The sequence below is a fragment of the Melopsittacus undulatus genome, chromosome 2, assembly GCF_012275295.1.
Source record: "Melopsittacus undulatus isolate bMelUnd1 chromosome 2, bMelUnd1.mat.Z, whole genome shotgun sequence".
Lineage (NCBI taxonomy): Eukaryota > Metazoa > Chordata > Aves > Psittaciformes > Psittaculidae > Melopsittacus > Melopsittacus undulatus.
Window position 1 is genome coordinate 113,176,893 of NC_047528.1, and position 14,855 is coordinate 113,191,747.

At 48.6% G+C, this 14,855-nt stretch overlaps 1 protein-coding gene across 1 annotated transcript; it reads right to left on the minus strand.

The window, feature by feature from the left end:
* Window positions 1-553: 553 nt before the first annotated feature.
* Window positions 554-14,093, minus strand: ACRBP (acrosin binding protein). Its single transcript, XM_005146688.2, has 9 exons — window positions 13,898-14,093; window positions 10,460-10,554; window positions 10,260-10,341; window positions 9,735-10,140; window positions 2,058-2,190; window positions 1,660-1,839; window positions 1,389-1,556; window positions 1,228-1,314; window positions 554-667 (listed from the first exon to the last, which is right to left on the minus strand). The coding sequence occupies exons 1-9, from the start codon at window positions 14,091-14,093 to the stop codon at window positions 554-556; spliced, it is 1,461 nt and encodes a 486-aa protein (XP_005146745.2).
* Window positions 14,094-14,855: the final 762 nt, after the last annotated feature.

Consider the following 14,855-nt stretch of genomic DNA (forward strand, 5'->3'; position numbering starts at 1 on the left):
ACAGCAAGTGAGAAACACCATGGTGCAGAGCAGGGAGCCATAGGGACCCACCTCGGACATCAGGGGGGTCACTGGGCGGTATAATAGAGCAGTGGCATCAGAGAGAAGGAAGCGAGTTAGGTTTATGGGAACAATGGGCTCTTTATACATCGTTGGGAGACCTCCTAACTGGTATAGACCTGCAGGGAGGGAGGGAGGCAAGAGGTGGATGGGATGTCAGACAAGGATGCTTGGGCCAAAGATTCTAAATCCAGGTTCCCAGGGCTGATGCCTTCTCCAATGCTCAGCTGCTCCTTTGGCTGGAGGAAGATGTTTCCAGGGGTTCCAGCAGGTGCCACAGTGAAATGCTGTTGAGTGAGGCTCCCCTCCTGGTGTGCTGCTGCCACTGGTGCAGAGCAGATGCTCAGAGGGTGAGATCTGGCCATGATGAGCTGCCGTAACCCAGGGGTCTGGGAAGAGCTGTCCAAGTCTATCCAGGTTACTACATCCCACCACAGCCCCAAAGAGCCTGATGGAGCCCTGTGCTTCCTGCATATGTCACCGCTACCATGCATCACCCCCTGGAGAGGTCGAGGAACCTCTGGTGCCACAGCTCCACCTCCTCCTCTCCCTCCTTCTCACTCAGCACCCGGTATGTCTTGTTCCTGCGGCAGCTGCGGCGAAACACCTGCAGGGACAGCCTGAGATCATGGGACTGATACCACTGCCCATCCCTCCCCCAGGAAAAGAGGATACCCGTGATGGATGGCATTGGGAGACTGGGATGATGGGGGCACCAGGGGAAAGAGGGGAGAACCAGCTGGGAAGCAGGATGAGAGGCTGATATCTAAATGTGTGTTTAGCTGAGATGTGGGCTAGTGTTCTGTGCTGCTCTTGTGTTTGGGTTTTGTTACCACCTAGGAAGCACCCAGCAGCTGAGGGAGACCTTCCCCTGCAGGGATAGACAGGTATACCCCAACAGATGGGGTGTCCCCACAGCTCCTCTCTCTCTCAACATCAGTGTCTGTCTCTGCTGCCATCTCTTACAGCATCTGTGCAAATCCCATGGCCTCAATTACACACCAGCTGCACTTGGGTCACTATTTGTCACCCCCTCCAAACACACACAATTCTGTCTTGCTGGAGGTAAAAGCAGTGTGCTTGTGAGTCCTGCAGGGACTTGGGCAGGCTGTGGAAGGACCAGTGATGGAGAAGGCTGTGTAAAGGGAAGTGCAGGCTGCTTCTTACCCTCTGGTTTTTGAGGCTCTGCTGGAGACACTGGTGGCTTTTGAACCCGCAGTAGCTAGGGTGCTGAATTCCATCTGAGTCACAGATCTGGGGGGAGATGTGAATGAACACCAGAGGAAAAAGAGGAGAAAGAGGGATGGGAGCATTCAGTGGGCACCCACCTGATTTGGGACATCTCCATCTTTGAAGGCACTGTACTCTGCCTTCAGCCAGAGGGCCACACGAGCATCCTCACAGCCATAAGTGGCCAACCGGCTGCACCAGTACTCTGCCCTCAGCCCTCTGAAAACCTCCATGCCATAGTACATTGAGGTCTCTGGGAAGCTGGTCTGCAAAAATGGGATAAAGAGAGCTATGCTTCTTCCTCCCCTCCCCACCACCCAGCCTAGGCTCTTCCTCAGAGGCCAGCAGGACATGCAGCATGCTCAGTACCTTGTTGCTTGCAGCCTGGTGCTGGGCTGAGATCTGAGGGTTGATGTAAGGGGAGAAGCTGCCTGTCTCGCAGTGAACACGGTTCAGGGTATGGATGTTTTGACATTGCTCCCTCTTCAGTGAGCAGAAAGCGCAGTCAGGACACAGGTCCATGTGATGCCTCCCGAGGCTGTCACACACCTAGGATGGATGCAGTCAGGAGGTCAGCGGGCAAAAAAGGAGACTGAGGAGCTCCCATATCCCTGGCTTGAAGCTTGCCTCCCTGGTCACCAGGTCAGCTTCTCCCATGAGGTGGCACCTGAAAGACCAGTACTGATGAACTCTGGCTGCCAGAGCACTGTGGGCAGCACTGCAGGGAGCCTGGCACACAGAGTCAAGGTGGACATCAACATCTTTACCGAATCTCCGAACCCAAAGACTCCTTCTTCCATCTCCTTCCAAGCCTGAGTGATCACCGACGAGAGACAGTTTCCCTCCAGCATTGCATAGCACAGGATCAGCACTGCCTCATCCGTCGTCAGGGCTAAAAGGCTGACAGAAGAAAGGACAGAGGAAGTCAAGACTCATCTCTTATCACGAGCTGAAGAGAGACCTTTAGTTAAAAACCGAAGGAGGAAAAACAACCCCAAGGCATAACAAAAAAACCCGTCCCAAAGAAACCTTGACTCTTGGCCAAGCTGCACAGAGAAATGTGGGTATCTACAGAAGATGTGCACATGGAATGGGTTGCCCAAGGAAGTTGTGGTGGTAGTGTTCAAGGCAAGGCTGGACAGGGCCTAGGGTGACATGGTTTAGTGTGAGGTGTCCCTGCCCATGGCAGGGGATTGGAACTGGATGGTCTTAAGGTCCTTTCCAACCCAATCCATTCTGTGATTCTATGATTCCATGGTTCAGGAGTATGTGAGAGGGACTGGACAAGGAGAACAGCTTCAGAAACCTTCCCATAAGGTCCTTTTTTGTCCATCTGGGTGTACACCAAGGAGGTGTTAGAGGTCTGCTGAGTGTTGGCTATAGGGCAGCGCCATTTGGGTCTGCAGTATGGAACTTATTAAGGCTCCTTCCTGCTTGAACCAATATATTTGTCAGAATGGGTGGAAAAAAAGGTAACAATGAATTAACTGTTCATCCAAACCAGCATGGGAAACTAAAAGCGGCAGATTAATGCCGGTGGGATAAGGACAATATTTCGCATTTCTTAGGAACAGTAGAAATTGTAGACATGGTAAAATGGTGCCAGTTATCAGTAATGAAGCATAAGAGATAAAAATGCTCATTCAATATTTGTCTTCTGTGTCTGGAAATAAAACCAGTGATAAATAAAGCAACCGGTTTAGTTTCTGATCTGGCAGAACGTAAGAACAGAAATTGCTTATGTTAAAATGCTCTTAAACCCCATACATGGGCTAACCTGTCTAGAGAAGTTTTCCTAAGAGTAGTTTAAACCTTCTGGAGACCTTCAGATTAGCATTAGATTTCCCAAGGCTTGAAAAACATTCACCTAGGGTGAGAAGCTAAAAAAGCTTTACTTGGCTGAGCAAAGACACTAGTGAGTGGCCATTCAGGCAGGCAGGCAGTACCACCAAGGTGGGGATCATCTGGAAGGCTCTTTTCATTAGCAGATGGAACAGCAATGACTTTGGGTGACTAGAATTTGGGATGAGATTCATTCAAACCAGAAATCAGCTGCATTTTCATGTCACAAAGGGTATGTACCACGGGAGCAACTGATGGGGTGGTTTCTCCACAGCTTGGAGACTTCAAAAAAGGTATCACAAATTTATCTTAGTAGAAGGGCCACATGATACTGTTTTTTCTTCAGGGTTCATCAGTCAGGGCTCTCCATCCTGCACTGAGCAGGAAGGCCAGGGTGAACGTTCAGAGTAATTGTCAGGCCTGAAGGCTAAAAGAGATCAGCCTCCCCACTGTTAAGCTCCTGCAGTTATGTGGTGTGTGAAGAAATGGAGATGTAAGGAATGACTAGAATACGTGAGATATATAAGAGTCATATACAGCATGCACAGGAACACAGAGATGCTTGGCATTTGCATTGAGTTTGGGTGTGCACTCACATAGGAGAACAGGAGTGAGCATTAGGGTACTAAGAAGTTTTGTGCACCTCCTTAGTGTGCACGTCCTTTTGTGCATACCCTGCCATACACCGTGGATGAAGGCGCTTACAGCATGTGCTGTGTACTTGCAGTGAGTCAGAAAGAAGTGATGCTGTATCCAAACACTAGCCAGCAGCAAATGAGTGTGTCAGAATCTCTGAGGGCATCTCTCCCTACTAAAAGAGAACCTTGAAAGTCTTAGTAATGAAAAATATGCATATTAGTTTTTTCTTTAAAAAAGACATTACAGTCAGGCTTGTTTTATCACAGTGCAGCAGATGCTGCTCTGAGCCTGCATCCAGGCAAGCAAAGACGTTACTTCAGCACACCATCCTGTACTGTACTGTGGACATGCTGCAAATGCTGTTCTGTAGATACAAACATGGGAACAATTACTGTGCTGCCAGCCCACTGCATGTCAACCGCATTCACTGGAAAACTGAGGACAGCTGAGTACCTGTAAATCTACATATCCCAAGCCTGTGCATCTCATACTGCAATGCACCACAGTGTGACCAAACTGGGCAGAGGTTTGTGAAGAAAGGTCTGAGTTCAGAAAGGACAATAGAATGCACACTGAGGAGAGCAGTGACACACACTAACTCTTTCAGGCAAAGTTGAAAGGAATTAAAATGTGCCAGCAAAAAACAGAAACAAACCCCCCATATCCCATATCCTTCCACAGCCTCTTAAGATCCTTTATGTTCATTCCTCCATTCCATGGCTCCACATGATACATTAAATCTAGGGGGTATTTTGGTTTCCTCTGTAAACATTCAGACCATTTAGGATACCAAGAAGAACAGGAAGTTTTAAATTTAGACCAGAAAGTCTCTGCTGATCCCACACTAAAATCCTGTCTAAGCTTGTTCAGTTCAACCCTCTCAGCTTTTTTCTGTGACTGGGAGCTGAACATCACTGAGAGAAGAACCAGTGACAGCCTCCAAGGCACACCTAGCATTTCTCTTCTCTAAAGGATTGCTCTTTGTGTGTGAATTACCTGACACTGACAGCTTCTCTCTTTAAGCCAGGAGAACAAGTGCTCAGTTCACTTTGCTGATAAATCCGTGACAGCCAAAGGGAGTCCCTGCCACCACTCAGATGCCCGACTGCTTAGGCGCAGTTGGATCTTCACCTGCAAGATTTGTTAAACTGGCTGGGGCATCCCGATGGGACTCACACATTTCAGTTAATGACCCTGATATTATCCCCCTAAGTCCTCTGAAAGTATTTACTCACAAATACGTCACTACTGGCTATTGTTCCACTACTTGCTTGTTATTTCAGTGGCACATTGTGATTCAGTTGCTTCTTCATCACATCAGGATGGTCAGGCCAGTAAAGTGAGAGGCATATTAACAGTCATTAAAGTGATATGAATGGCTCTGGTGTTTTCATCACTGAGGTATTAAAAAAAAGAAGAAGAACTGTCCAGCTTGCTGTACTTTTTAAAAATAGCAAATAAATAACAACCTGAGGCTTAGAAAGCAACTCCCATTAAAAGGGTTTAACAGCCTTTGCTTCCTCCAGTGCACGTACTGGTCCAAGAAGTGCAGCCCAAACAAGACACAAATAGATTACAGGCAAAAGAGGCATAAAAGGGAACTTTTCTATAAAGAGTGTTTCCATAAGCAGCGATGAAACATCTGCTGAGTATTGATGACCTACTTGTTCAGAACAGATGCCAAGTCAGATGTGGGCAGGAGCCTCTGCTGCACAGCAAACTTTGGATTTGTAGACCACGTCTGGTATGATCTGCTCTTGCATTCCTACTCACTACCTACCGACACTTTGCTGTTGGCCCTATATGCAGGTGCACATGAATTGTGTCTGTAACATCCACTCACCCACCCAAGAAACTGAGTTGTGCCATTGGGTTGAGGTTACCAAGAAATTCTATTGCCCTGCCTGCCACATCTTCCTCTATCTCTGTTCTCCATCTCTGCTGTGAGGCTTTCTGGCCTCCTCAAGGTTGCAAAACCAGCAGCTGGTTTGCCACCTCTGGGTGAGTGAGATGCATCTGTATCATCCCCAAGTGACAGCCAGCTCCTGAAAGCAGCTGTGAAGTGTCAGGAGAATGGGTCCCATTCTACATCACCAGACCCAAGGAGAAGTCCTGGGCTCCTTCCTTGCTTGTGGGCACCTGCAAACCACAATGCCGTGCCACTACCTACACCCCAGGGCTGTCCCTGGTTTCTCTCCTGGCAATGCCCAGCACCCGGGCACTGGTCTTTGGTGTATTCAGCCACTCTCCCACTTCTGCTGCCTTGTGGCAGTTCTGGGGCTTTGTGTCCCATCACAGTGGTATTATAGACAAATGGTATGGACCCTGCAGAGTATAACAGCACTGCTGCTGGTCCCCTGCACTCGTTGACATGGTGCTGAGTACATCTGTGGATGTGCAGAAGTTCCACCATGCATCAGGGAAAGTCACAGGTCTAAAGCAATTTCCTAATGCAGATCCCTCTCTAGTTTAGTACCTCTGCACATTGGTGGCCTAACCTGGAAAAAGACCAACAGTTACTTGGAGGCAGTGTTTCAAAGGGAATGTGAAAAAATGTAATTAAGAAGAATCTGTGGGCCAAGATCAGTAATTGCTCAAAGGCAAAAAGAGAAGAAGTCAGGTAAAATCCTGTCTTGCTCTAATGTCTCAAGACATGGAGTGATACACACAGAGCCTACTTCAGCGTATCTCTGAAGAGTGCTAGCGAACAACATCCACCTTTCCCTCATCATGGTGACAAGGATTTGGGCCATTAACTTTCAGCTGCTGAACCTCTCCAATATTGGCTGGCTGTGTGAGATAGAGTGAATACCTGAGGCAAGCAAAAAAGAAGACAAGGAGCAAACAGCAGCTCTCTAGCACTTTGTAACCTCTGATTTAGGGCAGCTGCTGCAGGAAACTAAAACCACTAAGGAAATAGCCATTCTTAGCATTTTCAGAAACAAAAGAGATCTTGGCCTGCATGCCAAGAAGACAGGCAGGCTGGCTAGGTACCTGGCAGATCAAACCCAGAAAGTAACCTGACACAGGAGCTATTGGGAGAATGGGGATGTAAACACATCTCTCCTGCTGACGTGCTCATATTACAGTCCTTTACCTCTGCCCCCGAGACACTGAGAGACCCCTGCTTTGAGAGTCCCAGAAGCCTGGGAGCATTTGAATTTCATCTAGCCTGGTAGTGAGAGGCAAACCTGCCTTGTTATGACCCCTCTTTCGCAGTTAGTTGTGCATAGTAGCAACAGTGAGACACTAAATTGGTCCCTGGACTCGCTGAATGGTCAAAAGATACCACTACATAATCCCCAAGTCACAGCTAGTTCCTGAAGCAGCTGAGAAATGTGAGGGGAATGGGTCCTATCCTGTACCACCAGATCAAAGTAAAAAAAGGAATTGCAGACAGGTAATGCTAAGTCAAAAAAGAGTGGGTTTTTTTTCTGGGGATGGTATTTTAAATGAACGATCTGATCCTAAAGCTGCTGGGAATGAAGTATGTAAGCACCACAAGAACTGCTTGGAGGGGTAAAACAGGAGGAGGAGGGTGCAGCCACTGGGAGGGCTCTGCTCAGCCTTGCTGGGGATGCTGGGCTCATGAGCATCCACACACAAATACCAACAGGGTAAGGGCTGTATCCAGGACAGCTGTGACACTGCAAGAGGTGTAGGGATCATAGCAGACAAACAACGTGCCAGCAGAAAGCCCTGGGCAAAAGGGCAAATGCAATTCTTGTGTGCAAACAGAAGAGCAGGGGAAGGAGGTTGATCTTCTTCTGGATACCCAACTGCCAAAACCTGCTGCTGAATGGTGCATGCAGAGCTGGAGTGTGTGGATGTTTTGAAAGGACACTGAAAATTGCCACAGAAAATGAGAGTTGGATGGGCTTTACAATGGAAGAGCTACAGAGCTCTTTTTAGGAAGGTTGAATCATCCTGTATAGGTAACTTTGTGGAGAGGAAATGCTGGGAAATAAATAGCTCATTAATTGTGGGGCAGAAAGCACAATAAGGACTAGAAATGGAAAGTAAGTGCACTAAGAGACATTTGCCTCCCATAATGATTCACTGCTAGCAGAAAGACCACAAAACACTGCTGCAAATTCCTCACCTTGTTGTATTACTGCCTTTGCCCTGTTTCTCTCTAAAGGTCACAGCTGGCTTCATCAGGTACTATGAGAGCTGGTAGAGCTACCAGAGCAGCCACCACAAGGAGTGAGCAAGAAGGGATCTGTGTCCTGCTGGACATAAGATCTTAGGGAAGACATGCAGTCCTGGTTTGTGCCTGTCTCAGCTGTGTGCACCTTGCATTAAACCAGGCGCTGAATGGCACCTCTGCAAGGTGACCAGTCCCACAGAGCACTGCTCCTCTTGCTGGAGTGGAAATGCCTCAAAGCATTTTGCCCCCTTTTTAGGTCATGCTTTGAAGTCCCTTTGCCAGGAAGCAGGATGTGGTGAGCAGAAAGCCGACAGACATAGTCTATCTTGCTTTCTAATCCTCACTTGGGTTTAAGCTTTGCTTAGCATGATTGATGGAGCTCGGCTGCCAGGTTACAGGCACACAGTCAGCATCAGTGTCTTTGAGAAACTCTGCAGCAGCATAGTGAGTGTCATCTGCAATCACAGCAGACCCTCAATAATCCCAATGTAACTAAATCAGAACAAGGCTCAATTTCACAGGCAGGGAAAATGAACATGTCCTCAATGAAATGGAATTTTCCCTAGAGTATATACACAAGAAGAAGTTTGTCAAGCAGTAAATTAGGAATATAATAGGAATAATATTAGGAAGTAGGATGACATAAGTTACAGCCTTGCACAAGGACAGTTAAAGCTTTAACAATAGGATGCAATTCATTTTTACATGCAGAAGTGGGACCTCTGGTTAACTGTAGTAACATGCACTGTGTTTAATAGACCCCACAGATGTACAATCATGCGCAAAACATTTGTGCTTACAGAAACATCACTAGCCAGCAACAGACTTGAAAACAACATGATTTCTCCATGAAAAACACACCTACACAGCATTTTTGTTTTCCTTTTGGCAAGGAAAGTAATCTTTGCAACTCAGTCAAAGCAAACAGTCCTCAGCCACAAAGGACTAAATGACCTAAAAGTAAATTTGAATGAAAACAGTAATCCTTTTGCAGGTCTTTTCTGTTTGGACTCACCTCAGCTGTTTGAGGACAGATGCAAGGGAATCCTAGCACATCAGCTGAGAAGAAATCAAGATGCTTGACAAGCTCCTAGAGCATCCCTAGACCAGAGGATCTAAGAGGGGTGTGTAAAGGAATTGCAGTAAGCTGGACTGTCACAGGGCATGCAGCTGCTTTCAAAGCCAGAACCTGGAACCAGAAACTCTGTAAGAGGAGCAATGCACAGATCCAGAACACAGAGACGTGCTCACGAGTAGTAGTGGTCCTGCACAGCCAGGAGCAAAGTTCTGTATTCCTGGCTCTGGCTTCTATCCCAGGGCTGCTTTTGCTCTACCTGGGTGAGGACAGAGCACTCTGCAGAGCACTCCTCAAGACAGACTGTTTTGAGAAACATCTGCTTCACATCGCACAGTGAGATACTTTTACCCCAAGGAAGCTCTTTCTTGCAGGTCACCCAGAGAGCCAGGAGCTGGGAGGATGGTGATTGCACACTGCAGATAACCACAGGGTGGGGATACACGTGCAGAGGAGAAAGCCCTGCCTGCAGCGAAGGCCTGAATGCCCTTTGCTTAGCCTGCAAAGGCAATAGCATTGTCAAGCGCTATCAGTGCTGGGTCACCCTCTCCCTGCTCACTCTGTGCTGGAGGGGGGACTCCCCGGCTGCAGTCCTGCTCTGTATGGGACCAGAAAGCCTGCCTGCACTCACCAGCTGAGGGCAGGAGCGTGAATACCATGTACCGGTACGCATTAGGACATCCCTGCAGGGGTGATGTGTGGTACCCTGCCAGGGAGGGAGATGGGTCTTCACCTTACCTGCCACGGGATGCCGTTTCCTGCACCTCCTCCTCAGGGCTGCCTGTTGTGCTCTCTGAGTCTGGCTGGGTGCTGGGGTTCAGAGAAAAGCCCTTCCTGCCCACTTGGGATGTCTCCAAGTCGAGGGCCATGTGGATCAGCTGCAAGATGCCCTTCTGCAGGCGCTGCTCCCAGGCTTGCTCTTGCTGGTGAGGGGATTCCAGCCAGGGAGGCACTGAGGCAGGGGTAGGTGGGACTGGCAGGGTCAGTGGGTTGTTGGGTTGCTGGGTTCTTGGCAGCTTTGTTGTGCTCAGGGCAAGGTTCCTCTGCACTGGTTTCTGATTTGACAGTGCATAGGAGTATCTCAGGAGACTGTCCACGCTGGTGTGAAGCAGGCTGTCAGCAGGCAAGAAAGCTGGCCCTGGAGCTGGGGAGAGAGTGGGATGGGGGTACTGAGCCAGCCAGAAAGCTGCTGTAGGGGGGAGAACAGCTATGGGATATCAGCAGGAGAGCAGGGATGCCCAGCACAGATAGGTGCAGCCATACCTCCTTCTGCAGGGGAGTCCACCATGTGAGTTTGCTCCGTTGGGAGAAGGTTTTTTGGAGACAAATGCAGGCATGGGATTCGCTGAGCAGAAGAGAGAGGGAGAAACATGAGTCCCACTGTGCTACGTTCCCTTCCTCCTCACTCCTTCCATTTCCCAAGAGATACTGCCCCCCACCCTGTCTGGAATTCTGCACCACACCTTGATGTAGAACTGGCGTGTGAAGCAGCGGTACTGGGCGAAGTGGCAGAAGGTCTGAAACCATGGTACATCCTGGAAGTCAGAGCAGACTGGCCCTGGAGAAAGGTGAGAGACAGATGTGGGATGGGGGCAGGATGCAGGCTTATTGGTCCCATTGGGCTGGGTGCAGCAAGAGATGGGGACCCCTGGACAGCTGTTTTCAGAGCAGCCTGTGCTTGAAGCTGTGCCTCCAAGTGGAGACCACAGTCTTGTGCTATTGCAGCTCCCAATCCCAGGTGACACATGTACCTCCAAACTACCCAGCTTTTCCATTCGCACTTCTGCCCTTTTTCACATGGTTATCTTCCCTTTTACAGAGACTCAAACCTGCTGTTTCCAGTTCCTGATAAGGACTCTATTATCAGTCCTTGAAGGATTTAAAAAAAGGAAAAAGTCAAGCAGAGATGTGATGGGTTAAAAAGGTGACTGGACTGGGCCTAGTAACACTGGAGGAGACAACCTCTTCAGGGCAAAATAGTTTGATTCCATCTGTGCAGGGGATGGAGCAAAGTCCACAGGGCCAAGATATCACTGGCAAAGTCTCTGCCTGTTCACACATGCACCATGGTCTTGACCAGCACTGCTGACACTACTGGCTGAAAAGCTGCAGCTCTTCCTGCAGTGATTGCAGAATAGCTGAGGTCGTGCAGGAGAGCTGAAAACCCTAGGAGGTGTGGGGAGCAGGTAATCTTGTGCTCTCTCTGCTCTATAAGTACACAGCCTGGCTAGCCCATTCCACACACCAAATGGGTTAAGCGCTGGCTGAGGCAGAGGAGGTTAGTAGTGGAATTGCACTGCTCTCCTCTTAGTTGCTTGTATACCATCTTTTACACTGTATGTACTTCTCTTGGCCTAAGCATATGGATTCACTAGCAGAAGTCAGATTTCAGGTATCCACCAGGATCCCAGCCTAGAAAAGTGCCCAGATTGCAGGGGACATGCCAGATCCCCACCGTGTCCTTTGGTGATGCTCTGTGGAACCTCTCCAGGATGTGGGGGACATGGACTCAGCCAGTGCAATGCTGTTCTGTGTGGACTGGGAGCTGCAGAGTTCCACTCCATCACAGAGCCGCTACTTGCAAAGGAACACTGCTGCTGTTGGGCAGGGAAGGAAGCTCAACCATTTGCTAAACCCAGTGTTAGCCTGGCTCTCCCAGCATTCCCAGCAATGCACAGCAGGCCAGGCTTTGAGTATTACAGTTTGCTATGTCCTGCCACAAACCATTCCTGTGATGATACAGAAACTTTCCATTTTGGTGTGGGGGAAGAAGCACATTTTCATTCCAGTGTCTGGGAAGCGAAGAAAAACTTGACACAGATGAAGTTCCCCGTGGGCTCTCTTTGCTGGTTCCTTTATTTCCACGATGGCTCAGCTCTCCCACAGTCTGTTGAACACTGATGGCATGGCCTGATGAGCAGCTTGCCTCCTTTAGCACTGATCCCTCTTCTCTCCCAGCTCATCTCCCCTGTGGAAATTCTTGCCCAGCTTTCAATCCTCTGACTTTCCTGCTGAGAGCAGCCTCTCCCAGCAGTAGCTGCTTGGTTTAATCAATATTATCTTCTGCCTTCTTCCTCTGCTCCTCCTGCCCATGTGTTCGCTGGTCTGCTGCAAACAGCTACAGCTTCTGCTGGGTGTCAGGAGGCTGCTGGGCTTTGTGGTCAGCTCACAGGAGCTCCCAGCATGGGGGAAAGGAAGGTAACTGGGGCAATTAATTAACAATCACTAAAGGGATGGAACCAGCCAAGATATCTGCATGCACTCATCAGGAAAACATCTTCCGGACTCATCTTCCACAACAAAGAGTGTTAAAAGGCTTCATGTAGGCTTTCCTTATTTGAAACACAAGGTAACTGCTTTCCTCAGCACCACACCTGAAGAGGCTCATGAATATTTGGATATAGACAGCACTGCCATTTTAGCTGTGAGAACGCTAGAGACAAAACATGAGGGCATGTGCTCTGCTGTGTCTGCTCATCCTCTCAGCCCAACCTCAACATATGCCAAAATAGCCCCAAAGCTGGAAAAAAGGGACTATGGAGGGGAATAAAGTCTGCCAGATGGGGGTGTGGGGCTGAGGGATGAAGGAAAAGAAGGCAAAGAGGGCATCCTGCAAAATTGTCACATCTCCTGGAATTCCCAGGTGTTCCTGCTCTTAGCAACTGAGTCTCCAAAGGCAGCAGCAGTGGGAATGTGGCTGGATATGCCAAAAAGCAGTGCCAGGGTGAAGGGCATCGCCAGATGAGGAACCACGGACAGATGGTGCCCTGGAAGCCTGGATGCACCTAGTGCCACGGCACTGTCGATTGCAGGTGCCCACAAGCAAGCGTGGAGGCCAGGACTCATCCCTGGGTCTGGTGATGCAGAGTGGGACCCATTCCCCTGACACAGCTGCAGAAACAAGCAAGAAATAGTTGCCCTCAAGCTGCAGTCCAAATAAGCACAGTTGGCTGATCATTCAGTTCATTGACGTTCATAGCTAAATATAAAGACATATTTTTTATGAGAAAATTGTTCCTATTTTTTTTTCCTCTGAAGAAAAATACAACAGAAGTAGTCCCAAGTTTTTCAGCTGCACAGATATAATTATGCCACTTAAATCCTCTGATGCAGGGGTGCAGGGAAAGTATCTCTGCAGAGATTTAAAGGGTGCTTGTTGCTATGGCGCTTTCTGAACTGGGATGTTTCTTGGCTCCTGAAATGTTCAACACTTAAAAAAGCAGCTTATCAGCTCAAGCTTTCTTAAAGGCCCATAGGAGTCTATACACCAAGCTTCTGTGTTAAACCCCACATCAAGCTGGAAGCAGGCAGTCAGGTTGCAAGATGAACTGTTGGGAAGACATGAGCTGCAGCAAGCTCCAGAAAACCCTGGCCAGTTTTTTACCCCACCAATGGAGATGTGGAGAAGACAAAGAGCACAATGAAGGGCCAACAAAGTGGCTGTGGCCTTCAGTCCGTGACCCGTGAAGAGTCCAGGGCAGCTGTGCTTCCTCAGCTGGGTGAAGAGGAGGTGGGAAGTTGCTGCTGAGTTAACAGCAACCCACAAGGAGCTGTAGGAAATCTACAAGATGACAAAATCAACCTCTTCTTGGTGGTGCCAGACAACACAAGAGGGAAGAAACTGCAAATTCCTGTTTGGGAGGTTCGGAATGCCCATTAGGAAAAGCCTTTTTTTTATTCCAGGAGAGCAGTGCAACACGGGAAGGGGTGCCCAGAGAGGCCACAAAACCAAACTCAGTAGCCAGGGTGCTCTAGTGCTGTGAGTGTCCTTCTCCACACTGGACTTTGGGCTAGAGACCCCAAACCAACCCATTGCAACCCATCCCCATTCCCTCAATCCTGGGGCATTCTATGGGGCATAGAAACAGCAGGCGCTGCTCCATGTGGAACAATGTCCCTACCGTTGGGGACGTGGCCATGGTTCTCCTCCTGGTCCAGCTGCAGGATGACGGGGCTGAGGCAGCCGTGTACCTGGCGCTGCTGGCAGGACACCTCTGCCTTCCAGGGTGGCTGCAGGTGGGCGAAGAAGAACTGGTACTCTCTGTCTGACAGGGGGCTGCCCGGAGCAGGGTGCACCGGAGGGGCGACACAGGGCATGAGCGAGGCCAGCAGACCTAGGGGAATGCAGGCTGTGCTTAACCCTTCTGCATGGGAACAAGCGGGGAGGGGAAATGGAATGAGCAGCCTGCTCCTGTCTGCTGGTGGTGAGTGGGCTGTGGGGTATCAGCTCCATCACCCCTGTTTGCAGGACTCTGGGGGAACAGGGACCCCTCGGAAAAATGAGGGAAAGAAGGAAATAAAAAAACCCACAAACAGTGAAAAAACAGAAGAAAAGAAAGAAAAAAATAGAAAAGGAAATTAAAAAAAGAGAAAAAGAGAAAAAAGGCAAAGAAATAAGAAAAAAAGATAAAATAATAAAGGAAAAAGAAAAACAAGAAAAAAGGGAAAAGTTTAAAAAGAAGAAATAAAGAAAATGGAGAAAAAGAGAACAGAAGAGAAGAGAAAAAAAAGGAAAAAAAATTACATGGAAAAACAAATAAAGGGAAAAAGAGAGAAAAAGAGAAGAAACAAGCAAAAAGAAAAAAATAAAAAAGAAAAATAAGAAAAAGGAAAAATTTTAAAAGAAAAAAAGGTAAAAATTAAAATGTTAGAAGTTGGGGAGTTTGATTTGGATAGAGAGAGATTTTTTCTTTTGGTTTTGTTTAGTTTGAGGGTTTTTTGGGTTCTTCCCCTACAAATTTCTTACTTGCCTGGTGCCTCTGGAGGCACCCACAGTGATACAGGCTCCGCTCCCACCTCTGTGAGCTGCCCACTCCACCACACCAGGGGTCTGACCCCCTCCATGGGGACATCCCTCCA